Source organism: Diplotaxodon limnothrissa, linkage group LG15, assembly GCF_057381915.1.
Source record: "Diplotaxodon limnothrissa isolate DT_005_m linkage group LG15, D_limnothrissa_male_GT1.1, whole genome shotgun sequence".
Taxonomy (NCBI): domain Eukaryota; kingdom Metazoa; phylum Chordata; class Actinopteri; order Cichliformes; family Cichlidae; genus Diplotaxodon; species Diplotaxodon limnothrissa.
Window position 1 is genome coordinate 34,457,423 of NC_140610.1, and position 27,969 is coordinate 34,485,391.

A 27,969-nucleotide genomic window follows, 5' to 3' on the forward strand; every position below is an offset into this window, starting at 1 on the left:
ATGACAGAGGAGTCAGCGGTAAAAGTCTGCGTTCGAGTCCGTCCGCTTATTGCGAGGTGAGCCTGGACGGCGGCGCCGCCGCCGCGTTAAAAATTCCCGTTAACTGTTGACATTGCCCCGGTAGCATTTTGAGCTCGTCAGTTATTTCAACCTCAGAGTCGGCTCTGGCGCTAAAGTGTTAGCAGTTAAGGCAAGTAAACGTCGCGTCTCTTTAATGAAGTTTCACAGAACCAGGGAAAAAAAGTGTTCTTTGTTTCCACGGTGTCCCGACCAGAACAGACATGTCATACTATTACCACTATCAAGCACGAAAAAAGGAAAAAGGTTTCTGAGCTGAAAACGAGTGCGAGGCAGCTAGCAGACTGCGTTACCGGGGCTAAAAAGTGATTTCCGATGTTGCTGTGTGTTGTTTTGTGTAATATCTTTACATCATATCAGAAAATAGACTGTAGTGAACAGGATTTCTGAATGGATTATATATAAAGTAAAGAAACGAGCTGTTTTTCATCTCTATGACTGGGCTTCGTTGTACCCACATTATAATCAAGTCTTTTTTTGCTCACTAAAATATGCTTATAGAAATGTGATGTAATATTTCTTACAATTTCTGCTGCCCTCTTGGCCAGATTAAATCTCTCTTGAAAAACGTATTTTTAATGTCAGTGACATGTTTTACCCGGGTAAATAAAAGATATGTAAAAGACACTTGCCAAATATTGATTGATCTTGTCTGACTCAAAATACGTTTGATGTATTTTTGACAGATTATAGGTCAACAAGTGTTTTAAAATAGTTTAATTCCCACAATCGCTTTTTGCCACAACACTGGAACAGCTGGCTGTGAGCTGATTCAAGGAGTGCCAACTTTGGGATGCTCAGAAGGATCAGGGTGGTTTTCATATCATCCGCAGTGAAGTGAGAGTTCTCCGTCATTGTAAAAATGCCTGTTTGCTCCCAGCCTGTTCCCTTTGCTGATTTAAAAGTAGACAACAGGTGGTTAAATCACACTTGACTAACATTGGTTATGTGACAGATGCACAGTTTAGACAAAAGACAGCAAATACTCTTGGCAATGGGTTCTGCACAACCCTCAATGCACCTCTTGCCTCAGCCCTGTCACTTACCTGGGCTCCAGACTGACACTAGCAGTAGATCAGCTTGTGACCCCTGAGGCTGGGTTTGTTTACTCCCAGACGCAAACTGTCGATGTAAGACAAATGTGTTGACCACTACAACATGAAGCGATCCTGATTTTCTTTAAGATAATGCTTGCCTTGCTGATTGAAAGCAACAACAGGTTTGTCAGTGCAGAGCAATAGTAACCTGTTGTTAAGAAAGCATCTCACTGTTTGTGCTTATGTGTGTGGAATGTGTGTCTTTGTTCAGGGAAGAGAGTGCATCCGAGAATGCGGAGCCTGTCCAGATTTTCTGGAAAGCTGACGAGAAATCAATTCACCAGATTGATGATGGAAATTCCACCAAGAGCTTCAGCTTTGGTCTGTATTCAAACATACAGAAAAAATCAGCGATTTATTTTGGTTTTGTTTCACAGTAATGGGAATGCGAACACTAACCTTTCTCTGTTAACAGACCGAGTGTTTGCCGCTGATGAAACGACCAGTCAGCTGTACAATGGCATTGCAAAGCCTCTGGTTGTTTCCACTGTCGAGGGATACAATGGTATGTGCAGGAAACGATGTTTGATCCCTCGTTGGGCGGCATGGTTTCTTCTCTTACTTTCTGTGTTTGCTGTACAGGAACCATATTTGCTTACGGGCAAACTTCTTCTGGAAAGACCTTCACCATGATGGGGACCAGTCGCACCCCCGGAGTGATACCTCAAGCTATGGAGGATGTCTTTCAAAGCATTAAGAATGTAAGAATGGTGACACATGTTCGAAATTTGTTGCGGTTGGTATCAGTCTCTTTTCATCCTAAAGGGTCACTTCTCTTTCAACCCAAGTTTCCCAAGAAGGAGTTCCTTCTCAGAGTGTCCTACATGGAGATCTACAACGAGACTGTGACGGACCTGCTTGTCGACAGCTGGAAAAGAAAACCTCTAGAAGTCAGAGAACAAATCAATGTAGGTTGATCATTTAGATGACTAGATTCAGAACGCTACTTAGAGGTTTGGTTCTCAGCATTTCTGTGTTAATTCCAAATCGCTAGCAGTGACGTGTCTCAGACTCTAGGAGTGCTGTAATGCTATGAAGTGTAGTGTGCTGTTTTACATGAGCTTTGTATGTTAATGATTACTGTTTGCAGAAAAACATCTATGTGGCTGATTTGACTGAAGAGTTGGTTACATCTCCTGCACAAGTCCTAGCATGGATTCGGAAAGGAGAAAGTAAGACATGCGATGAATTCCAAGAGTTTTTTTTTTTTTTCTTCTTAGTACAGGCCATAACAAGCAATACATTTTCTGTACCGTCCCTCTCCAGAGAACCGACATTATGGCAAGACAAAAATGAACCAGCGGAGCAGCCGATCGCACACTATTTTCCGGATGGTAAGAAGCATATAGCTACAGTCATGTGGGAGTCTATGGAAATGCATTTCTCACAATGGACTTTTTCTTAGATCCTGGAGAGCCGGGAAAGGAGCGACCCAGCATCAGGTGAAAGTAGTGATGGAGCCATCATTGTGTCTCATTTGGTAGGCTACCTCTCTTTCATTGTTGGCCTGGTTTGTCTTCTTTCCTTTGTTTGGTAGCTAACGGTTTTGCTTCATCTTGCAGAATTTAGTGGATCTGGCCGGATCTGAGAGAGCAAGTCAAACTGGAGCTGAAGGTAATGTGGATTTAAATCCAGCATTTTTTGTTTGTTGAATATGGTTGGATATCATTTTGGGGTAACCTTGCAAGTGTATGCTGCAGTCTACACATTTTTGAGCAATCCAGTTTTCTGCTTTATGTTCTGTGTCCTAGGTACACGTTTCAAAGAAGGCTGTAATATAAACCGCAGCTTGTTCACGCTCGGCCAAGTGATAAAGAAACTGACCGACGAAAACCAGAAGTAAGTAAATAATTGAGCTGACGTTTGGTACTCGATGTGGGAAACGCCACACACCCTGCAAATATGATATTGTAACAGTACTGTCCTTCCCTCACAGTACAATGTTGTCAACTGCAAATTATTTCCTATTTTTTCCAATAACAGAGTTATCTTATTTCATTCATATTGAAAATGTGACTGAAGTTGTCCCGTGTTGGATGGTTCTTTGGTTGAGCCGATTTAATGCAAGTTTGTTACCTTATCTCAGGATGGTTATGCGTGAGATGAGTTTGTAGCATTTCCAGAGTATTTTAATGGTTTGAGATCCTGCTTGAAGCAGCCACACTCAACAACAATACTCAACTAGGCAGTGGTGTTTAGATGGTGCCCAAGTGTTATGTTTTCATACTGTGTACTCCCAGCCCCCCTCCCTCCCCCCCCCCCCCCCCCCCCACCCACTAGCAGATGGCCTCCCCTCCCTGAGCCTGGTTCTGATGGAGGTTTCTTGCTGTTAAAAGGGAGTTTTTCCATCCCACTGTCGCCAAAGTGCTTGCTCTTAGAGGGTTGTCTGATTGCTGCCTTTTTCTCTTTTTTATTGTAGGGTCTCTGACTTGCAATATAAAGAGCCTTGTAGCAGTTGTTGATTTGGTCCTATACAAATAAAACTGAATTGAATATGGCATTCGGTATTGCAGCAGAAATCAGGCAATGTTTTTCCAATCTTCTATTGTCCATTTTTACTTTGAGTTTTTAAACCAGTGGCAACCAGTCGGAAAACTGCTTCTCACTGAATATTTCCTTTTGAGATCTTTCTTTGTAAAACCTAGAAAAACGAATGAAGTACTCTGACCAGCTCATCTGGCCATGGTCAAAGTACTGAAATCATTTTCAAATATAAGCGGCGTCTCTGTGAGCAATGAGCTGTAGTTTTGTCTCATCTAACCAAAGGATGTGCTCCCAGTCCAATTTTTTTCAAAGGGCCAAAGAAGCCTTTAGAGAGCACGATTTCAGCCACAACAAAAATTAAGTGTGTATTTGTGTTGAACACTAAATGGAAAGTGCAGATATTACCTAAATATTTTCTCTTCAGGGGTTTCACCAACTACAGAGACAGTAAACTGACCCGCATCCTGCAGAACTCGTTGGGTGGGAATGCTAAAACTGTCATTATCTGCACCATCACCCCGGTCACTCTGGATGAGACCCTCAGCACTCTACAGGTAGGGAGAACATGACTGACTGTTATGTAATCCATTTGAAAAATGCTTTCAGACGAGAAATTGTGTAGTACAAACTTTATTGTCTTACACAGATGATAAAGTTTGTGTGAAATAAAAGTTAGCTGAAGCTTTGACGTGTGAACCACTGAGAACATAAACTGCTAAACACTTTAACCCACCTGCTGTGACTTCTTTGCAATAGTTTGCAAGCACAGCAAAGAAAATGAAGAACGACCCTCACGTAACAGAGGTGTCAGATGATGGGGCTCTGCTCAAAAGGTATCGCAATGAAATTGCAGAACTCAAGCGACGACTTCACGAGGCAAGTGTCTCCACTTTTCCTCTTCTTCCTCCAGCAGCACTGATCTGCACACACTGACCCATGCACATCTCATGCAGGTTTCTTCAGTCACGCAGACCACTGTGACAGAGAAGGAGGTTCTCTCCCAGCTGCTCCAAGAGAAGGATCAGCTGCAGAGAGAAAAAGAGGGCCTGAAGAGAAATCTGGCCAATCTCCTTGTGACAAGCTCAAATCTGGTCCCAGTCCAGAAGGTAACTGTGCTGAACCATGAGCTGCAGTTCTCTGTATGTTCGCTTTAATCACAACATGTGTTCTTTATCAAGATTCCAAGCCGCAGGGTTACCTGGGGAGGAAAGATGGTAAAACTTGGCCATCCATCTGGCTGTGTGGGGAGTTTCTCTGATCTCAGCTTTGCAGAATCTTTCACTCAGAAGAGAACTCAGTCAGATTTCTCCTGCCTGATGGAGCTGGGTGAAGGTAACGAGGAGCACAAAGGATGAATATTCATGCCACGATGGAATTTTGCTGGGGTGTTATTTTTATTTTTTTCATATTCTTGCTCTATTTTAACAGACGATGAGGACTTTGACTCCAACTGGGGAATTCCAGATGAGCCGTCAGATGAAATGGAAATGAGTCGAAGCTCTGTGACTGTTCGTAGCTTGGGAGACAGGTACGTGTCTGAGCAGTTCTGTCACCAATGAAGCCTCGTATTCTCAAACTTAAAAGCCATATCAGACACCAATCATTTATTTGTATTTATTATCGAACGTGCCTGTGGGTTACCCTCAGTCGTCCAGAATTCACTTTACCCACTTGAAATGAGGAAAAATGCTCCCTTGGTCTGTACTGCTGCATTGTATCGTGATGGGTTAGGGGCCTTCTACGGCCTGTCTTCTTGAGATTGTGCTGGGAGACACAGCAGCTGTTCAGGCAGTGACATGTATTGATGTGCCAACCTGGAGGAGTCAGACTATCTGTGAAACCTCTGTGGGGTACATGTATTCCCCTGTGCTACTGACTGTTGCCAAATGAAAAAGTAGTAAAGGAATGTTGTTGTTGAGTCAAATGTGTTGCTTATGAGTGGGTGCTGGTATTCCTATTGTGTCCTTTAAAAGGAAAAAGGTTTTTTGTGCTCACCAGCTGAACTTCGTTGTGTGAGTGTTCGTTGCTTCTTTCACCTGACTTTTTTTGAACTGTTAGTCTGTTGGTTGCTTAATGGGCAATCTTCTGAATTGTTAAAGGGCTTTGACAAGTCAGTAAACAGTTTCCATGGTAGCAGCAATGACTCTTGACTCTTTTTTTTTTTTTTCTGGTGTTTTCTTAAGCTGCAGCAAATTTACTTCTCAGAATCACTGTAGAGAGGGTGAGGTGCAGAGTGGTGTAAGTGGACTGATTCTTATTTAGCACTTTTAACTCTCCGGTTTATACAACATGCCACGTTCACCCAATGCATTTTAAGTGCTAACATTCCCACACATTCATACTCTGATGGATGCATCGGGGAGCCAGGGATTGAACCACCAACCTTTCCAGGCAGTAGATGACCTGCTCTACCTCCTGAGAGTTTAGCAGGACTCTGGGTCTGAGTTAGACTGTTGAAAAAATTGGCGTATCCATTTCCTAGTGTCAGAGGTTTATGATGTCTGTGGTCTTCACTGGAGTGTGTTTGAGCTCATGTGGTCCATGAAGAAGGACACTGTAAAGTCCAGTCTACCAACTGCATGACTTTGAGAGGTCTGACAGATCTGTGTCACCCCAGCCCCAAACATTTGTGTTGTTCATCAAATAGATGGCAACACATTTTTCTTCACCTACTTCTAAGGTGCACGGAGAAGAGAAAGATCTGATGATGTGAAGACTCCTTCACATCATTCTCCTTTCTACGTCTTAAAGTAACACATACTCAAAATTACACACAAAATGCAAATAAGCTAATATAAAGTAAGTACAGGAACATTAAAAGGGGGAGGTCCACCTGGACCCTGATTAAGGCCACAAGCCGGAATGCGCCGGTCACTTAATAAAGCTGTTCCCTAATACTTCAAGTGCCGCTGGAGTCGTCGCATCATGCGCCATCACTGTGTGCTGGTGTGTAACATAAACATGTCCCGGTTGCTTTTTTTTTTTTACAGTCCCAGAGACTTCATGTCTCCTGATCGTCTGCAAGAACTTTCAGGCAAAGTGTCCAGTCTGGAGATGCAGCTGGAACAGGAGAGTCAGGAGAAAGAGACGGCCCTGTCAAATTTAGATGTGTTAAAGGGCAGAGTGGCAGAGCTGCAGCTGGAGCTGGAAACGGAGGTGCAACATAGACAGGAAGCACTGGAAAAAGTGCAGACTGGAGAACAGAGGAGAGCAGCGCTGGAAGCGCTGCTGCACACTGAAGCTCAGCAGAGGCTGGAGGCCACACAGAAAGCTGACACGTTGGAGCTGAGAGTGATGGACTTGGAGAAACAACTGGGAGAACACAGTGACGTGGACACTGAGACAAATGAACAGGTATGCTGTGTTTGACTCGGGCTCTGTCTGCCAAGCGTCACATTATCATCACTTGTCTTAATCTTCTGTTTTTCAGATGAGAAAAGAGTTTGCTGAGACCATCCAGCTTTGTGAAACTTTGGCGTCAGAGAAGGTAAGTGTAAGGTGAAGAGGTTAGAGCAGTTACAGCAAATATCCTATGCTTTCTGTAAAGGGGCAGACGGATTTTCAAACAAAGCCCATGCTGCACACTGCTCTAAACTCACTCTCAGCCTTCTTAACACTGGAGTGTTGAAAGCCCTCAGTGCAGTCGTCTGACGTGGAAACTACAGCGGTGTTAAACTGGATGATACTGTTACAGGACTTGGTGGCTGCAGAGCGAGACTACCTGAAACAGGAGCTGGGCATGTTTATAGAGCAAATGGAGCGTCTGGAGACAGAGAAGGCTGCTGTATTACAGGAGCTAGAGGAGAAGAGGGAGATGGACGAGTTCAAATCTCTAGAAGAGGGGTGCAGGAAGGAGAACGAGGTAACGAGGAGAACTTTCTCAGATCCACTGACAACAAAGTTTCACAGAGCTGTTTATCAAATATGTTTTCAGCTCACTATGTTCACTTTGCTTCTGGAAACTTGCAGAAAGAGTTAGAAAATGAAATTGTAAGCTTGAAGAAAGCTGTTGAGTCCTCTGAACTCCAGCGTATGCAGCTCCAGGTAAGATGAGTGGACGTGTAGAGTTTATTGATCCGAAACATTTTGATTTGATTTGTCTTTAAGCTTTTGTTTCTTCTTTTGAAAGAATGAAATCAAGACTCTGACTGAACAGCTGAAGAAGAAGGAAACAGAATTTGCACATGAGATGGAGAACCTGGTACGGCCAGTATTTCAGTCACGTGACGTGGAACATCATGTAGATGTGACACTGTGGAGTGTGCATCTGTCACATGTTAGAAACCAGTAGCACCTCATGCTCCGAGCATCCGTCTGTCTGGAGCAGTAGATGGGCCAACACTGCAGTCTTACCGATGTGTGTGTGTGTGTTTGTGCTTAATATCAGTTTATGTCATTAACCTGGAATAAACCAGGCTGTTCTCACGCAAAGTGTGCTTGCTTACACTTGCTTACAGTCTTAGCAGGCTAACATGTCCCATCTGAGCGCTGACAGGGTGCTGAAAGCAGCAGCAATCTAACGACGGCACAAGCTAACTGTTTCATGTTTTCTTGTTTCAGGGCAGTAAGGACTTGGTGCAGGAGGTGCTGAAGCTTCGCCGCTCTCTGGATGATGCAGAGCTGCTGAGCAGAGACACAAGGAAGGAGTGGGCTGTCCTACGCAGTCGCAGCATTTCTTTGGAGGAGACGAATGTACGTAATCAAACACTAAAATGACAAAAAATTATTTTTTGCAGCACATCTATCCTCATTTTAAAAATATTCCAGGAAGTGTGAGCCAACAATGGCAGCTGTAAGCGATTAATGCATCTCCTGCTTCTTGACGATCTCGTCCAGGTGACTCTGACTGCCAGCCACGAGAAAAGGGAGGCGGAGGTGAAGAGTCTGCGTTTTCAGCTGGAGACGGAGAAGTCGCGTTACAGAAAGATGCAGAGCGATCTCCAGAAGGAGCTGAATGTCGCATTTGATGAGAACACAAAGCTCACCACTCTGCTAGATGGCAATGTGCCTAAAAGTAGGTTTCCACGTGTTGCATTTATAGACTGTAGCCCATCATATGAACCTGCCCCTCGTAACATTTGCTCCTTCTCCAGATCTGATTGACAGCATAGAGCTTGAGAGAACTGTTGCCAATCTAAATAAAGAGTTGATGGCATCTCGTCAAGTGGAGACGGCCTTGAGAGCTCAGCTAGATGAGCTGGCTGTATGTCAGACTCTCCCAGATAAAGTGGACGCCTTGGTAAAGCAGGTGAGGCCCAAATATCCTCTAAAGCCAATCTGACATCATCCAGTTGGGGGGGAGGGGAGCATGAGCACGTTTGCAGAGGGTCATAACTAGCACCAGAGGTTATTCAAATAGAAAGTGAAGCAGCTACTAGGCTCTTCATTTGCTGCAGCTGCTGAGACAAATGTGAGGACAGGTACTTGTTTGGTGTACTTGGTGGAAACATTGGGAAGTACAGGCATGCTATAATATATATGATATAATAATGAGTCAAAGGGAAAGCCTTTCAGTGAGGCTGAGGGAAGTGTCGGCTTAGTCATCCAGGATAAAAATCTCTGGATCGGGCTTAAAATGATATCAAGTTTAATAGTCCTCCAGAGTGTGTGCAGTTATGTCTGAAGAGACAAAACATTTATACGTACGGCTTTCCAAACAACTGTTGTCATGTTTTCCTTCAGCTTGAAGGAAGTGAGCAGAAGCGAGGAGCTCTGGAAGGAAAACTGAGCGACGTGCAGCAGCTGATCAAGGATTTGGAGGAGAAGCTTGCTGACAGCGAAGCTTCCAGAAGCACTGAGGAGGAGATTAGCAGAGAGCTTCAAGAACAAGTATGACACTGATAGCTGCTCTTATTACAGCTGAGCACATGTGCAACCATTAGCCCATCAACAGAAAAAGAGTTAAAAAAATTCGATAATACAGTTTTACAGTTTAGCTGATATCATTCAACTGCACATGTGAGTGTCTTGAAGACTGTGATTCGTATAGCTATGACAAAAACAGAATTGTATGTATTTATTTAGATCAGCCAGTTAAATGAAGAACTTCGGTGTGTGCGAGCTGAGAAAGCCGAGCTCCTGTCCGAGCAGAGCACTGCTGATCAGAGGTTTGCAGAGGAGACGGAGAAGCTGCTCTCTGCTGTAACATCTGTGACCGCAGAGAGAGACGAGCTCAGGTTGAAGCTGCAAGAACACGTGGACAAGGTGAGAGAGTGGTCAGTGTTTCTGTAAGAAATGTAGGACAACCAGATAACACTGGAGTATCTGTGAATTGCCCCTTTACTGCGGTGGAGGCGTTTGTGGGTCGCGGTAAACTCAGGGGCCATGTTGTCAGGGGTCTTAGAGATGGGTTGAGAAGTTCAGTCACTGGGGTGGAGTTCAGTAGAGCTGCTGCTTCTCCGCATCAACAGAAACCAGCTGAGGCACCTCAGGCATGTGACAAGGATGTCACCTCAGCTGGTCTGGGTCCTACTGAGAGGAAACCCAGCGTGTACCCAGGACACGCTGCAAAGGTTCCATCTCTCGACTGGCCTGATCTGACCTGTGCTACCCTGCATAAGTTGTAGGGGGAGGTCTGGCTCCTCTGCTTAGACTGCTGTCTCTAACCTCACCTTAATGAGCATGAAAAAAACAATTTTCCGTTTTATGAGGCCTTCTGCTGACATGTTTATCTGTTCGGATATGAACTGTGTCGTACTTGAACTTTGTGACTTTTATGTGTGAAAAGCGATACACGAATAAGTTGTTACGTGATGTTTGCTTGTTTTCCAGGTTGCTGAGATGCAGGTTGTTCTACCGTCTGTTCAGGATGAGCTTCAAACACAAAAAGAAAAGAATTCAGATCTCGTGAAAGCTCATGAGCAGAAAGAGTCTGATTTAGGGGAGAAGGTAAGTGATATGTTATTTCAGGCTTGTTGCTCAGTGTGTGGACTCTAAATGAGTCCTCGAGTCAGAGTTGTGACAGCTGGAAATGTGACAGATGCTGAGGCTATCACAGGAGCTGCAGTGTGTGCGAGATGAGAAAGAGGCTCTCCTGATGACGACCTTTCAGAGGGAATCTGAGGATGTGGAGAAGCTGAGCGCTACCTTGGCTTCTCTCACTGCTGAGAGAGACCAGCTCAGGACAGACCTGCAGGAAAATGTGGAAATGGTAAGTTGCTGTTTCTACTCTTCCTTCGTGCTACTGTTCTTCTATCAGGTTTGTGTCAAAGCAAACTTCTTTTTTTTTCTCTCAGATGATTGTGAATCAGGAGGAACTGAGGACGGCCCTGGGGCAAAACGGCGAGCAAAAGAAGCAGATCAAAGAGCTAGAAGAACAAATATTGAAGCTGGATGGGCTTCCCAGTGAGCACAATGATAAGCTGGTGGAACTGCAAACACATGTAAGACTTTCGGGGTGCTTTTCTCTGTGTAGCATACATGGTCAGGAAGACGTGCCGATCTAATGTCATCTCTAACCACACCCAATTATAAAAGTCAATTTTTCAGTGACTGCTGCCTCTTTTAAGTAATAAAGTATTAAGCACATGGGAAGAGACACATTGCAGCACTACAGAATGCACAGATGAAACTCTTTTGTGTGCTTCAAAATGCAAGTGGAGCTTGTTGGGGTTGTTTAGATTTATGTTTTCACTGACAGGTAAAGGCTTTGACTGAGGAGCTGGAGAGTGTGAGAGTAGAGAGAGACAGTCTGCTGTCTGAGAAGGAGCTCAGCACTCAGACCTCCACAGAGGAGATGGAGAAGCTGCTGTGCAGAGTGACGTCTGTCAGCGAGGAGAGAGACGAGCTGCAGGAGATCCTGGAGGGTCTGAGGCAGGAGAAGCAGCAGCTCCGAGCAGAGCTGGAGGACAGGGTGGAGATGGTTTGTAATCAGTCCATTTATTTATTGATTCCACCCCCTTTTTAAACACAGGCATGTGTTTGCTTAGCAGTAGACTGAAACATTATCTTGAGATTTTTTTGACAATAAGAAAAATGTCACTTAGCAAACAGCATGCAAACCTGCCTGTTCGGGGGCAAGAAATAAACAAAAACCTTGCTCTTTCCTTTCCCCGATTGAGCAGCTGCAGGGTGCTCTGCAGGCTGTCACAGAGGAGAAGAGCCAGTTGGAGGGTGATCTGCAGCGTAGTACAGTCACGGTGAGGGTTTTGTTTTTGGTCACACTGGGAGTGTCAAACATTTTGTCTTTCATTTGTTGAACAAATACCTTATTTTCCCCTTTTATTTTTAGGCTGCTGAGGCTCAAAGTCTCATGCATTCCCTTCAAGAGCAGCTCAAAGAACAAAATAAAAACTGCGATCTCGAAAGAGTTGGTCAAGAAACGCAGGCTCAGCTGAAACTACAGGTTTGTTCCCTGCAACATGTTTCACTAAGCTGGATACCTGCTGTGCCTTGGAGGTAATTGTCCATGTTTTCTTACTTTCAGGTCGAGGAGACCAACTGTCTACTTCAGTGTCTTCAAGAGGAGCTAAAGGAGCAGAAACAAAAGCTGTGTGATCGTGTGCAACTCTATGAGCAAAAGGAAGTGGACTTTACACATCAGGTGACTTACATTGAATAACATTCATCATTAATGAATGAAGTTTTTAAATTTGCTCTTTTGTCTACAACAATAATTTGGGTACCTTCCCTTTAACAGTTAACGAACCTCTCTGAGGAGCTTGACAGCGCCCGAGCAGAGAGAGATGCCCTGTTGCTTCAGAAGGAACAGACAGAGAGCAGACCGAGCAGTGGCAAAGATGCAGGCAGTACCCTCCAGTTACAAGAGCTCACAGACCAGGCAGGACTAATTTTCTATACTTGCTTTATTCTAACATGTGTACAGTCAGCAGTTTTACTGTGTGCATCCCTTTGTTACTTTCAGCCACCATTTTCATGTCTTTCACTGTTTAAAGTCACAGTTTGGACTGACCTTTGTGTTTCTGCACAGATTCAGAGACTGACTGAGGAGCTGGAGAGTGTGAGAGCAGAGAGAGACAGTCTGCTGTCTGAGAAGGAGCTCAGCACTCAGACCTCCACAGAGGAGATGGAGCAGCTGCTGTGCAGAGTGACGTCTGTCAGCGAGGAGAGAGACGAGCTGCAGGAGATCCTGGAGGGTCTGAGGCAGGAGAAGCAGCAGCTCCAGGCAGAGCTGGAGGACAGGGTGGAGATGGTAAAAGCTTAACCAAAATCAGAATTTCAGTATTTATTTTTTTAGCCCGGTTGGGTTTTCTGATGAGTGCACACAGTATGATATTTGCCCTGTATGCCATCACCATCATGATCCTAATTGTTGGATTTTAAATCAATTTTAAATTTAAAGATTGTTTTTACTCAGGACCTTCTTGCTGTGCGGCAACAGTGCTAACCACCGTGCCACCGTGCACAGCAAGAAGGTCCTGAGTTCAATTCCACCATCAGGCCGGGGTCTTTCTGTGTGGAGTTTGCATGTTCTCCCCGTGTTTGCGTGGGTTCTCTCCGGGTACTCCGGCTTCCTCCCACCGTCCAAAGACATGCAGCTTGTGGGGATAGGTTAATTGATTAATCCAAATTGTCACTAGGTGTGAATGTGAGTGTGAATGGTTGTCTGTCCCTGTGTGTTAGCCCTGCGACAGACTGGCGACCTGTCCAGGGTGTACCCCGCCTTTCGCCCTATGACAGCTGGGATAGGCTCCAGCGCCCCCCGCGACCCTGAAAAGGATAAGCGGAAGCGAATGGATGGATGGAAGATTGTTTTTACTGGCCTGGGTCTGCTGGAGGTTACTTCATGTTAAAATAGAAGAAACCTCCAGCAGAGCTGTCACCAAAGCGCTCACTCATAGGGGGTCATGTGATTGTTGGGGTTCTCTGTTTTCTTTGTATTATTGTAGAGTATTTACCTTACACTATAAAACAGAAAAGCGCTATATAAAAACAATTTGCTTTTATGTCAAATCAACGTGCACTACTTTTGTGTTTGCATTTGACTTACAGCATCTCACTGGATATATTGTTTGTTTCAGTAGATTCATACTTGGTATGTCATCAGCAAATGTTAAATGGACTGGTCCTTATGTAGCGCTGTTCTACTCTGAGCACTCGAAGCGTTTCATACAACTTGCCTCATTCATACAAGCACTTTTTTCTTTCTATGCTTAAGTGCTGTCTATCTAATATCCACATGTATTCATATAGCAACTTCTTGTTGGTGTCTTGCCCAAGAATATCTGGCATGGAGAGAAATGCCAAGCTGCAAGCGTCAATGCTCACAACGAGATTGCTCCTGGCATCACTAGAATACCCCTCTACCACGATGTGGTGGTGGTCATTCACTATTTGCAGCAGTATTGAAATCAACTGTGTTGCCTTTGCCTCCTTTAGCTGACACACAAGTTCACACAGACACAGAGCTCCTCCCCTCACTAACTAATGAAGTAGTTGACGTTTGTCAACACTTCAGGAGGAATTTTAGAGATCAGTAAAACTAAGCTAGTAACCTATTAAGCAGTTGTCAGTCAGTTATATATGAGCCTGTACATTGTTACGTTGCTCCGCCTATCAAAAAGTCTGCACCTGCACAAGTATATCACCTATCAACGGTTATCGGACTGACGATTGTCAATTGGAAAATTTTTACATATCGCCCAACCTTAATTTAGTGAGTTCTCTGATATCTTTATCGAGTTTGAATTTCTAACATCGTGACGGGATATCAGATTTAAAGAGATCCATCCTAAACCAGAGCAGTAGAGCCAACTGCATCACTGGTCTGTGATGCCCTTAGATGTCCGGGGCTGCACGCGCGCCACACTGAGTGGATCAGCATGTGTCTACCCTTCGCCGAGAGGCGTGGGTAACCCGTTGAACCCCACTCGTGATACGGATTGAGGATTGCAATTATTTCCCATGAACGAGGAATTCCCAGTAAGCGCAGGTCATAAGCTCGCGTTGATAAGTCCCTGCTCTTTGCACACACCGCAGGGTGGCTGTAGCTCAGGGTGTAGAGCAGGTCACCTACTGTCAGTGGTTCGATCCCTGGCTCCTCCAGTCTGCATGTCAAGTATCCTTGGGCAAGATACTAACTCCAACTTGCTCTCCGATGCATCCATCGGAGTATGAATGTCGTTAGAAAAGCACTAAGTGTAGATAAAGTGCTTGTGAGAATGGGTGTGATTGGGTGAATGAGGCATATTGTCTTGAGCGCTTTGAGTACTCCGTGAGAGTAGAGAAGCGCTATATAAGAATCAGTCCATTCAACAATTCAAACCAGTGTTTTAATCTCTGCAATATCGTGATCAATAAGGCATATTAACTATTATATAAAAAAAACTTAACAGAAGAAATTTTAATGTGGTTTTTCTTAAAACATCAGTTATTCGTGGCAAAAATTCTAGGAATCTTGTACAAAGAAAGAAATTATACCATAGCTACGGCATAACCACAAACCCATTAATAAAACCCTTTATTTGTAACCTGCACCTCCCTACAAGTGTCACACATGGCCTGTTCCGTGCGTTGAGTCCTCGCGTGCATTTCTAGCCAATGTTTTACAGAAGTTTTTGAATTCATCAGTGAGAGAAAAATACTTCTCTCTGTGTATGGAATAACCGTAGCATTGCTGAAACTATCAGAGTCGACTTGTATAGTCATGGTGGGTAAAACTTTTCAGATGACTGAGAACCAGGAGGAGCTGAGGGTTTCTCAGGAGAACATCAGAATCCTACAAGATGAGATCAACCTGCTGAAGAGTGAAAAGGCAGACCTGGAGAGCAGGCCGAACAGTGGCAAAGATGCAGGCAGTACCCTCCAGTTACAAGAGCTCACAGACCAGGCAGGACTAAGTTTCTATACTTGCTTTATTCTAACATGTGTACAGTCAGCAGTTTTGCTGTGTGCATCCCTTTGTTACATTCAGCCACCATTTTCATGTCTTTCACTGTTTAAAGTCACAGTTTGGACTGACCTTTGTGTTTCTGCACAGATTCAGAGACTGACTGAGGAGCTGGAGAGTGTGAGAGTAGAGAGAGACAGTCTGCTGTCTGAGAAGGAGCTCAGCACTCAGACCTCCACAGAGGAGATGGAGCAGCTGCTGTGCAGAGTGACGTCTGTCAGCGAGGAGAGAGACGAGCTGCAGGAGATCCTGGAGGGTCTGAGGCAGGAGAAGCAGCAGCTCCGGGCAGAGCTGGAGGACAGGGTGGAGACGCTGCAGTCTGAGGTCTGATTGACAGCTCCAGCTTTTCTTCTCTCCTTCTCTTCCTTACCACCAAACAAGTGGCAGCAGATGGTCGCCCCTTGCTCAGCCTGCTTCTGCTGGAGGTTTCTTCCTGTTAAAAGGGAGTTTTTCCTTCTGTCCTTTGCCAATTGCATGTTGATAGCGGCTGTCTTTATGGTACAATATGAAGCCTCTTTTCTACACAGTGATGTGTGTTATATAGACCTATATTACTGTCCACATCAACTGTGATGAAGAAGTAAATTCAACACATGCACAGTGATGAGGAAAATGTGCTCCTTCATAGAAAAACAACATCTTTGGTGTTTTTTAGCTTCATCAGATTTTCAGACTCCGTACTGTTAGTTTCACTGATCCATCTACATAATAAGTGTAGTGATTCTCCCAGGACTGATACAGGTGTAGCAGTCCAATAGTAGCTTTCTACTGTACTTCATGTATTTGATTATTACTGTAAGACTCGCTGGTATTCACCTTGTCCACTGGATTGATGTCTTTCTGTCCTTCCAACCATCCATGTGACCGTAAGGAATAATACTGGTGACGAACGTGTCCCTGTCTTATTCCACGCTGCTAACAGCAATACAATACTTTCTGACCTCAGGAGGTTCTCAGTCGGTCTTCTAGCGTCCGTAGATCCTAGTTTTCACTGGGAGGTGTTGTACTGCAACGTTAGCTGCGTTTCTGTCTCATGGACTTTTTGTAGTCTTTTTGGATTTTCTCATGTTAATGACATTTAGTTTTAGGGTGTCCTCAGTGCAAGAGAGCTGTTTGTGCAGAAAGACAGGGTCATTGATCTGCCTGTGTTCTTTAAATCAGCAGGTTCATGTCTTATCTTGCTTCTTTAAATATCAATGACATTTCATTTAAGTGAAAAAGCCAATCGTGTCTTTTACAGATAAGGACTCTGACCGATGCATTGAAAATGGCTGAAGCAGAAGGAGCACGGCTGCTGTCTGAGAAGGAGCTCAGCACTCAGACCTTCACAGAGGAGATGGAGAAGCTGCTATGCAGAGTGACGTCTGTCAGCGAGGAGAGAGACGAGCTGCAGGAGATCCTGGAGGGTCTGAGGCAGGAGAAGCAGCAGCTCCGGGCAGAGCTGGAGGACAGGGTGGAGACACTGCAGTCTGAGGTCTGTGATTGACATCTCCAGCTTTTCTTCTCTTCTTTTCCCCTCACCCCTTGGTCGCCCCTCCCTCAGCCTGCTTCTGCTTTCTTCCTGTTAAATGGAATTTTAACAAAATTTATTTATTTATTTTTGTTAAGGTCTGGTTACAAATACAAAGCAAAAAAACTATATGTGTAAAACTCTGCACTCAACTTCCTTGGCTGTGTGTGAGTTTCAACTTACGAGTACAAATTTTGACCCAATTTTTCCTCCTTTCAGCTGATTGGGCAATGTCATGTAAATCACAAACTTAACAATCCAATCAGAGAACAGATGAGTTTGGCTGTTAGTGGGGTGCTTTACTGCTTTACCTCAGGTCCTGGAAGGGTAAATGCCCTTTCACGTGCCAGCGTTTTCCTTCATCACCATGAATGAAAACATTCTGTGTATGTCAGAGTTCAGTTAATTTTTATGTCACAGGTTTACGTGCTTACACAGGGACCTCCAGAGCCTTTTCAACAGCTCTGTGGACTTCAGAGGGAAAGCTGTATTGTGGAAATGACACACTCTTCACTGGTCGGGATAGTTACAAAGCTTTCTTCGTTGTGAATGTGCGATACATGTTTTTATTGAACATTTAAAGATAATACAACACAAACTCTTGTAGAGGATATAAAGTCGGAGAGATCCATGCTTTGAAACGACAAGGAGCAGGCGCATCTAGTACACTTAGAACTGGTGCAAAAAACGACAGAGTGCAGCGGTCAGTGCAACAAATTTTGGATCCTTAGCTGCCACGTCTGTTGTCAAAGGGCCTTTATGCTGCGCAGTGTGACTCGCAGCAATGGTCCCTGGTCAGCCCTGACTTTGTGTTAAAGTAGTACTAAAGTAATAATAGTATTTCTAACCACTGGTACACCACAACTTTATCCGTTCAACAGCTACTGAAGTTGTAGGGGGAGGTCTGGCTCCTCTGCTTAGACTGCTGTCTCTAACCTCACCTTAATGAGCATGAAAAAAAACAATTTTCCGTTTTATGAGGCCTTCTGCTGACATGTTTATCTGTTCGGATATGAACTGTGTCGTACTTGAACTTTGTGACTTTTATGTGTGAAAAGCGATACACGAATAAGTTGTTACGTGATGTTTGCTTGTTTTCCAGGTTGCTGAGATGCAGGTTGTTCTACCGTCTGTTCAGGATGAGCTTCAAACACAAAAAGAAAAGAATTCAGATCTCGTGAAAGCTCATGAGCAGAAAGAGTCTGATTTAGGGGAGAAGGTAAGTGATATGTTATTTCAGGCTTGTTGCTCAGTGTGTGGACTCTAAATGAGTCCTCGAGTCAGAGTTGTGACAGCTGGAAATGTGACAGATGCTGAGGCTATCACAGGAGCTGCAGTGTGTGCGAGATGAGAAAGAGGCTCTCCTGATGACGACCTTTCAGAGGGAATCGGAGGATGTGGAGAAGCTGAGCGCTACCTTGGCTTCTCTCACTGCTGAGAGAGACCAGCTCAGGACGGACCTGCAGGAAAATGTGGAAATGGTAAGTTGCTGTTTCTACTCTTCCTTCGTGCTACTGTTCTTCTATCAGGTTTGTGTCAAAGCAAACTTTTTTTTTCTCTCTCTTTACAGATGATTGTGAATCAGGAGGAACTGAGGACGGCCCTGGGGCAAAACTGCGAGCAAAAGAAGCAGATCAAAGAGCTAGAAGAACAAATATTGAAGCTGGATGGGCTTCCCAGTGAGCACAATGATAAGCTGGTGGAACTGCAAACACATGTAAGACTTTCGGGGTGCTTTTCTCTGTGTAGCATACATGGTCAGGAAGACGTGCCGATCTAATGTCATCTCTAACCACACCCAATTATAAAAGTCAATTTTTCAGTGACTGCTGCCTCTTTTAAGTAATAAAGTATTAAGCACATGGGAAGAGACACATTGCAGCACTACAGAATGCACAGATGAAACTCTTTTGTGTGCTTCAAAATGCAAGTGGAGCTTGTTGGGGTTGTTTAGATTTGTTTTCACTGACAGGTAAAGGCTTTGACTGAGGAGCTGGAGAGTGTGAGAGTAGAGAGAGACAGTCTGCTGTCTGAGAAGGAGCTCAGCACACAGACCTCCACAGAGGAGATGGAGAAGCTGCTGTGCAGAGTGACGTCTGTCAGCGAGGAGAGAGACGAGCTGCAGGAGATCCTGGAGGGTCTGAGGCAGGAGAAGCAGCAGCTCCGGGCAGAGCTGGAGGACAGGGTGGAGACGCTGCAGTCTGAGGTCTGATTGACAGCTCCAGCTTTTCTTCTCTCCTTCTCTTCCTTACCACCAAACAAGTGGCAGCAGATGGTCGCCCCTTGCTCAGCCTGCTTCTGCTGGAGGTTTCTTCCTGTTAAAAGGGAGTTTTTCCTTCTGTCCTTTGCCAATTGCATGTTGATAGCGGCTGTCTTTATGGTACAATATGAAGCCTCTTTTCTACACAGTGATGTGTGTTATATAGACCTATATTACTGTCCACATCAACTGTGATGAAGAAGTAAATTCAACACATGCACAGTGATGAGGAAAATGTGCTCCTTCAGAGAAAAACAACATCTTTGGTGTTTTTTAGCTTCATCAGATTTTCAGACTCCGTACTGTTAGTTTCACTGATCCATCTACATAATAAGTGTAGTGATTCTCCCAGGACTGATACAGGTGTAGCAGTCCAATAGTAGCTTTCTACTGTACTTCATGTATTTGATTATTACTGTAAGACTCGCTGGTATTCACCTTGTCCACTGGATTGATGTCTTTCTGTCCTTCCAACCATCCATGTGACCGTAAGGAATAATACTGGTGACGAACGTGTCCCTGTCTTATTCCACGCTGCTAACAGCAATACAATACTTTCTGACCTCAGGAGGTTCTCAGTCGGTCTTCTAGCGTCCGTAGATCCTAGTTTTCACTGGGAGGTGTTGTACTGCAACGTTAGCTGCGTTTCTGTCTCATGGACTTGTTGTGTTTGTGCAGAAAGACAGGGTCATTGATCTGCCTGTGTTCTTTAAATCAGCAGGTTCATGTCTTATCTTGCTTCTGTAAACATCTATGAAATTTCATTTAAGTGAAAAAGCCAATCGTGTCTTTTACAGATAAGGACTCTGACCGATGCATTGAAAATGGCTGAAGCAGAAGGAGCACGGCTGCTGTCTGAGAAGGAGCTCAGCACTCAGACCTCCACCGAGGAGATGGAGAAGCTGCTGTGCAGAGTGACGTCTGTCAGCGAGGAGAGAGACGAGCTGCAGAAGATCCTGAAGGGTCTGAGGCAGGAGAAGCAGCAGCTCCGGGCAGAGCTGGAGGACAGGATGCAGATGGTAAATTAGTGCTATTCTAAAGTGACCGAGAACAGGAAGAGCAGCCTGGAAACTTGATCACATTTTCTCATTCATCTGCAGATCTCAGCCATCCAGGACAAGCTGAGTCAGCTGAACATGCAGCAGCAGCCTGAGAGAGGAGAGCAAGAAGCCAAGCTGCAACAAGACGTAGGTCCCAGTCATTTTCTGCTTGTTTCGACTGTGGATGCTTACATTAGTATGAAAGCTGTGGGGAAGCTAGCCCGACCACCTACCACTGACACACATTTAATGTTACAAATGCACGTCGGCATTCCCTGCATAAGTGTATCCTAACCTCTGCAGCCTTGCCTACACCGAAGAAGTGCATGTCGATTTACTGAGTGCTCTCGGTTTTTGATCCTCCAGCTGGTGGTTTTTGACAATTTTTCTAAACATGGATGAGCCCCACTTTCAAAACCTCTTCCATTGGTCTAAATGGGTTCCATCCCAGTTAGCACTGTTGTTAGCTGTGTTGCATGCTCACACCTCGACCTGCTCTGTTTTTGTCAGATACTGCAGCTTAAAGAGCAAGTTCAAATGCACACAGAAAGACGCGCTCAGGCTGAAAGTGAAGCAGATGCAGTGCAGCAGGTGAGTCTTTGCTCTCATTTGTTTCCTCTTTTTAGAACCATAATTTTGGATTATGATAATGCAGTCCACAGCTCCTCTAATCTGCATGCTGAATTATCCTTGGGCAAGACACTGAACATAGTGTGCGGATTACTGAGACGTGTGATGTAAGCACCAGTCCATTTATGATTAAAAGCTGAGGACTGAGTTGGAGAGTGCTGATACTTCCTGTCTTGTATGGCAGGGACACAAACATGGTGCTCTGTTCAGTATTGCTGTAAAACAGTGGTTCCCAAATTGTGAACTGAGGCCCCTAGTGGGCTGCAGTAATAATGCCCCTTTTCCATTATTCCCGACTTGGATTGACTGGTGTGAACGTGTGTGAATGCATTCATCAGAGCTCAGGTAAAGTAGAAAGGCACTATATTTAGGTGGACTGGAGGGAATCTCATATTTTAGCTAGCTTGTCAGAAGTGACATTCTTTAATAGAGAGTTTCTACGCAGATGAAAAGCTGGAATGTCAATTACACGCAAGAATAAATCGCTGGCATAAAGTTGAGGATGGCTAAATGCTGACTGTGATTTTATTTTCATTTCCAGTTGCTCAGCGAAGCGAACGCAACCATCTCTGCTCTCAGAGAGCAGCTCAGCAGGTCAGAGCCGAGCACCAGCGGGGCTAAGGAGCTGCTGTCGTCACAACTGCAAGACACACAGCTTGAGGTAACGGCTTCACTGACTGCTCTGCAGCTCAAATGTCTTTCTAGCATGCAGTGTGATCATAACTCTGATGCTACCTGGTTCTTGTCATTATAGGAGTCCTTCAAAAGGTTCCAGCAATTCATAAACACTTGTTGTAGTTATGACAATATAACTCAGGACAAGGGCCTGAGGGAGCGGCGTTCCCTGAAGCATCCTCTTCCCAAGGCCACCAAGGATGCCTATGATGCGGTCTTTCAGCTGGGACAGTCAACTGATGAAAATCTCAGAAAAATTCAAGTAACTGGCTGTAGTTTGACTGTACTACAAAATTTCCTAAATATGCTGGTCTTTGAATGAAGTCATCTCTGGTCCTTTTCCCACAGGAGCTGCTGCGTGTGAAGGCACTTGGCTACAGGAACATTTTTGAGGAGCTGGTGAAAAACGACTTGGCCGTCTTCGAGGAGAGACGGCTGCAGGATGTGCTTCTATGCAGAGCGCAGGCGCCCAGCCACTCTGTTCAAGTCGAGGGCTTTGACGCACTGTGGGAGCAGAGACTGCCTGAGCTGCTGGACAGGAGGCAACTTTACATGGAGGTGAGCCTTCTGCCCTGCCCCCTGAAACACTTGGACGCTCTCTCTGTCCCATTCAAAGAAACCAGCTTCTGAGAAGTTGAGAAGAAGACTGTACTTTTCTGGTGTCTACTTTATCATTATTAGTCACGTGGTGTATAACAAGCTGTATTGTCAGTCTTGCAACAAAGGTTGTTACTTGTTGAAGCTGGAGATAGATTTGATTTTACTCCCTCCTGTTCATGTGCATCCACTTCTCCATCACTGGTACTTTATGGTGACTTTGCTGATTTTTGTAGAAAATGAGCAGCATTTTGGACAAGCTCTGGGACCACATGACCTCCTACCTCCATGAGCTGAAGGATGAGATTCAAGAACGATTCAAGTTCAATAAGCAGCTGCAGGTCCTGATCACCAACCAGCCAATTAGCTTCAGTGGGCTGGACAGCATCCTGGAGCTGGAGTCTGACCGCAGAACGGCGGGGATACAAAGCAAGAAATGTCTTCTGCAGGTCAGTTGACGTGTTTGACAAAGATTTCTCTGAATGGATAATTCCAGCTCTCAGAATGAATCAAATGATTGGCTCTTAATCTAGATGCACATCACAGACTGCTTGGGGGGATTGGTTAGTTTGGATTAGAAGAAATCTTTTAAATGATATTTACCGCATTGCTCTTTTTTTCCACCTACCTCCCATAGAGTATCACTGATGAGCAGAAGGGTCCGTTTGAAGAGCTAAAACAGCTGGAGGCTGAGGCAGCGTCTCACCTTAGGGAGGTGAAAAGCAAAAGTTCCACTTTGCTGCAGGCGCTGGAGGAGGGAGCGCTTCTGACAGTCGCAGCTCTGCTGAAGGAAACCCAGCAGCTAGCTTCTCAGCTGAAACACGCAGAGGAAAAAGTGAAAGTGTGTTTGCCACACGGTTTCTTATTTCTTTCCTTCTCTTGTTCAAAGCAGTTGAAACATCAGTTAGTACTGGGTGATGTGTTCCTTCATTACCATGAAAACACAGTCTCTCTCACACACACACACGCTTACAGACACCAGCTTGCTACTAGAAATCGGAGCATCCAATGGTGGATTCATTCACCACCCAAACTAGTCCCCGACCAATGCACTGTTTGTTTTGGTGAAGTTGAGAGCCACAGATAATAATGAAGAATGTGTTTCACTTTCAGGCTCTGCATATTCAAACTGAGCAGCTGGAGGAGGCACGCATCAAAGCTGATGCCAAAGTTTCCAACCACAAAGAGGCAACACAACTCCTGCAGACTGAGCTGCAGGACAACCGTGCACTAGTTGAAGAGAAAGAGAACGCTATACAAGCTCTGAAGAGCAAAATTCGAGAATCTGAGGTTTGTTGGTTTCATATAACAGCGCAGCTGCACTTCAGTTTGGTTATCTGACGAATGAGTAGCTGGTACGATGATCTTTGTCCTCCTTGGTTCAGAAAAAATCATCACCCAGTGTGGCTGAGCTGGAGAAGCTTCAGACCAAGCTGTTGCAGTTGGAGATGAAGCTCAGCTCAGCATCCGACGAACACAAACGAGAGTAAAGAGCTATTGAATTCGTTCTTACACTTTTGTTTGTTAGTTTTTCTCCACTGTGGTTTTCAGGGTCAGTGGTGTCAAGACCTGTGGCCTGCTGCAGGACTGCTGACTCTAATGACCGGCATTCTGTCTTCCAGGATCCAGGCGATGAACACACTGTTGGAGGAAAAAGAAGAGTTACTGAGGAAGCTTAAAGAGACTTTGAGAAAATCCCAACAGGAGGGAGAAGAGTCGTGTAAGTGTCAGCGCTGTGCATGTATATCTGCTAACAAACAAAGAAATCTGACCGATGAATAACTAATTCAGGTGTAACCATTGAAAGAGGAGCATGTTTAAATGATGCATTCATGTTGGAATCAGTCTTGCAGGGTAAAGACCTTCATGCCAGACTGACCAACCCCAGGAGTTCTGTGGTCAGCAGCAGTATTCTGATGGAGAAATCCAAGCTGGAGAAGGAAGTCAGCCAGCTTCACATGAAAATCACAGAACTGGAAAGGTAACGGCATCAGCACTGTCTTTGCAACCGATACAATCGCTACGTGTGTTTAAAGTAGAAAACACTTTGAGTGATGTTTACTGCTGTGGAATCATTAACATTCTACACACAGCTTGTGTTACTGTGGCTCTTCTTCCAGCTATCATGGACATGATGACTGAAATGCCCGTCTTAGCAACTGTTATTGGTTCGAGTTGACTGTAACAGTGTTTGGTCGGCTACAACATCAAACATTTTAGCCCCCTCTTTGACTCAGAAACCCACTGAGTGATTAACAGCAATTCCTCTTGCTGTTTTCTTAATTTCTCTTCTCTACTATCAGCAGATTGTACTACCATCTGCATACGTTGCAGTGCCTTCTTTAGCACACGCAGCAGGTCATTTGTAAATCTGACATACAGTAACACTCACTCTGAGGAATCCTACATTATAATGATTGGAAATTTGATGGTGAACTGTAAAAATACAAATGCACTGCTGCCTGTTTGATAAATAACCACCCATTTGATTAGTCATGCTTTAGTGCCATATGCAGACAAAATGTCTGCATATGGAAGCAGCATTAAAACTTAATATAATAGCATCAGTATAGCATTATTAACCTTCAATCATCTTTAATTAGCTTAAAGCTGACTGACCCATTTTAAATGCATGTTGAAGTTCAGAGTTTTTATTATTTTACCGTGAAATGATATCAAATCTGTTTGAGTGTAAATCTCCATTTGTTCCAATAAGACACTTTTCTTTTTTCTTTTTTTTGTGGTAAAGGAGTAACATTTGTAGAACAACTCCCTCAAACAGGGAAACATTGAACTGGTATAAGATCTTGAATCTAAAATGCTACTTTCCATATTTACTTCTGTACTGTCTATGCATATGTCCCTGTATTGCTCCATCAATATCATCTATACCTGCACTGTGCTGTACTCGCCCATCCAAATCACTGAATTCAGGTGTTCAGTCATTTCCATGGCCACAGGTGTATAGAATCAAGCATCCAAGCATGCAGACAGCTTCTACAAACATTTGTGAAACAACGGGTCGCTGGTATTAACACAAAAATGGGGAACGACATCAACTCTGCCATAAAGTGGTAGACCAAACTTCATGTGACCTTCAGATCAGCTTGAAAGAACAGTGCATAGAGAGCTTGAGAGCAGCTGCATCCAAGCCTTAGATAAACAAGCACAATCCAAAAACATTGTTTGCAGTAGTGTAAAGCAGCGGTCTCCAACCTTTTTTGCGCCACGGACCGGTTTATGCCCGACAATATTTTCATGGACCGGCCTTTAAGGTGTCGCGGATAAATACAACAAAATAAAACTAGTACCGGTACCGAAAAAAAGAGAATTTATTCATAACACACGTGAAAAGACCAAGGAAAACAGAGTAAACGATAACAAAATAACGCTGAAAACCGATTAAAAACCCTGAAAACTATACATTTCACACCTGAGCCTGAACTCTCGCAGCCCGGTACCAAAGACTCACGGACTGGTACCGGTCCGAGGCCCGGGGGTTGGGGACCGCTGGTGTAAAGCACGTCGCCACCTTTTGCATTATATTTATTTATACAACAAGGATGATTCATATTAACATAACTGCTGCATTAAAAGCTAATTTGAAGATATCACATATCACATCCTTCTTTGTGGCGCATCGGCCGATCGTGCACCTCTTGATTTTTGTAACTTGGTGCGTTGTACGTGGCCGTCGCGTGGGCTGAAGACATGTATGATCGTGTCCACCCTTTAGGAGAATATTGCAGCTGCTTCTTGCATCTTTAATGGCAGGCAAGAACTGAAAAGGCTCTCCTGACCTCATATCAAACCTTATGGATTAAAAATGGGATGACACTCAAGTTCATATGCATTTTTTTTTGCTGATTAAGCATTTCCTTAAGCGTGAACAATGTTACAAACTGTGTCTCAATCTCTCACATTTCTGGGATTTTTGTTGTTGTTTTTTTGTGTTATTTTAAGTTTTCTCTTCTGTTTCTTTCTAATTGGTTTTGCCGTACAGTTATCCTCTGAAACTGGTTTAGCAACATTAATAGTCATCAAATTATTTCCAGTTGATAGACAGTGCTATTGTCTCCCAAGACAACAATACAAGTTGTTGTGTCACTAGGATTAAGATCTGATCAGATATTTAGACAAACTGTCATTCAGATGAAGCCCGTTGCTGTCCTGATGGTGGTTTGGTTTGAACGCTCACTGCACAAACACAGATCACATTCCATAGTTATCACTTTGTGACATAAAAATTGAAGTCGAGCTCTAATCACAGACTTCCTTTCTCATCAGTGTGGTTGCCGGTCAGCAGGCTGAGATTACCAAGTGGAAGAACAGAGCCATCAAACTAAAGGTGAGGAACAAAGTGGAAGAGGACAAGCTTCAGTCACCTAGCACTCCCACCAAGAGGGGCTTTCCCATGACCTCTGACTCCTCTAACCTGCTGAGCTCACCTAAAAAGTTTTTGATACCTGCCAAGAAGCTCCTGGACACTCCCAGGAAGGGTTTGGAGTCACCCAGAAAGCTGCTGGATTCGCCAAAGGCCTCTCTCCTCGAATCCCCCAAAAGCAGATTCTTTGATGTGGGCGGAAGCTCTGAGACACTGTCCCGAAACTGTCCCAAGCAGTTCTTCGACAACTCGAGCCTTGGAACCATTCCAGGTAAACTGCAGCGTAGGCTACTTTGTCACATTCTTTCAAAAGCTTCAGAATATCATAAAGATGTTGGCCGTTTGTTTTGTCAGAGGTTTCCCGTGTTCCTGAAACAGCAGCTCCAGAACAGGGTAACAACGTACAACATGTGGGGATGTAGGGTTCAGTCACTTGGGGTATACTAACAGAAGCACGGGTTAATGGCACTTCACCGGTCTTCTCAGAATCACAGTAACATGTTCTTCTGCCATGGCCACCTTGTTCAGTGGGGTCTGGTCCCTTTCATTTGAGAATAAATCCAAAATAATAGCAGGAGGAATAACGCTACTCCTGTTATTTTAGTGTTTTAAAACATAGAACTCTATATTTTAAAGTGTTCCATAGTAGAGATGCAGTTTTTGTATTTGTAACAAGCAAAAATCAGCCTTGTCAGAGACGCATGCATTAGGAGACCCAGCTCCCTGTGACCAGTATAGTAACTCTTACAGCTGCACTTTAGTGGGTTTTGTGGTGACTCAGTGGCTTGAATGAGGAAACCATTAACAGAATTTCAAACCTCGACTTCAGGCAGGTGCTTTATTTATGAACATGAGTTGGGTACACTCTTTTTTTTTTTTTCTTCTTCTTTTTTTTGGCATGGAAAAAAATGATTGAAAACCATCATTAACAACATTGCAGTGTTTTAGAGTAGGTTTCAGGGTTGGTCTGCAGTTTTCTTGCAGACAAACAAAAGCTAAAAAGTCATCCACACAGAGATGCACCATGTATCTTCACCTGCTAATCGCATGTTTGAAGTCTTTTAAGAGCAGCAAGTTAGCTGTTGTTCACTAACAGCTTGCTGTACATTACAGCTATCTGTAAATCAGTGGAGGAGTGTGACATCACTGGGTAGGACTGTATGATGTCACTAGCCTCTGCACAAAAACAGATCTTTAGAATAAATATAATAATATTTCTAAAATTCCCATTAATGCTTCAGTATTTGTTTTTCATTTAGTGGTGTTTGTCTTGTGTATTTACAGATGTTACTGTGGACACGGACAAAAACGAGTGGTGGCCAAAGTCTCCAAAACAGGAAGAAATGTGTAAAACACAATAACGTGT

General features: G+C 44.2%; 1 protein-coding gene across 1 annotated transcript; it reads left to right on the top strand.

Annotated features, from left to right (window-relative positions):
- cenpe (centromere protein E) lies at window positions 1–27,964 on the top strand. Its single transcript, XM_085372760.1, has 56 exons — window positions 1–56; window positions 1,387–1,496; window positions 1,591–1,680; window positions 1,758–1,876; window positions 1,964–2,083; window positions 2,266–2,347; window positions 2,442–2,509; window positions 2,581–2,655; window positions 2,738–2,789; window positions 2,927–3,014; window positions 4,084–4,213; window positions 4,416–4,535; window positions 4,613–4,765; window positions 4,838–4,991; window positions 5,088–5,187; window positions 6,650–7,013; window positions 7,090–7,146; window positions 7,354–7,521; window positions 7,629–7,703; window positions 7,789–7,860; window positions 8,220–8,351; window positions 8,496–8,673; window positions 8,753–8,907; window positions 9,342–9,488; window positions 9,684–9,863; window positions 10,431–10,547; window positions 10,639–10,809; window positions 10,895–11,041; window positions 11,299–11,520; window positions 11,723–11,797; window positions 11,890–12,003; window positions 12,085–12,201; window positions 12,298–12,438; window positions 12,589–12,810; window positions 15,286–15,447; window positions 15,598–15,831; window positions 16,748–16,981; window positions 18,120–18,236; window positions 18,328–18,498; window positions 18,588–18,734; window positions 18,990–19,223; window positions 20,075–20,296; window positions 20,378–20,464; window positions 20,828–20,908; window positions 21,489–21,608; window positions 21,702–21,884; window positions 21,971–22,180; window positions 22,456–22,668; window positions 22,857–23,060; window positions 23,333–23,509; window positions 23,605–23,705; window positions 23,842–23,939; window positions 24,065–24,200; window positions 26,507–26,874; window positions 26,958–26,996; window positions 27,888–27,964. The coding sequence occupies exons 1-56, from the start codon at window positions 1–3 to the stop codon at window positions 27,962–27,964; spliced, it is 7,986 nt and encodes a 2,661-aa protein (XP_085228886.1).
- Window positions 27,965–27,969: the final 5 nt, after the last annotated feature.

Coding starts and splice junctions, on each gene's coding strand:
- cenpe (XM_085372760.1), top strand. CDS start 1: ATGACAGAGGAGTCAGCGGTAAAAGTCTGCGTTCGAGTCCGTCCGCTT. Junction 15,832..16,747: donor TGGAGACGCTGCAGTCTGAG/GTCTGATTGACA, acceptor TGTCTTTTACAG/ATAAGGACTCTGACCGATGC. Junction 18,499..18,587: donor TGCAGGAAAATGTGGAAATG/GTAAGTTGCTGT, acceptor CTCTCTTTACAG/ATGATTGTGAATCAGGAGGA.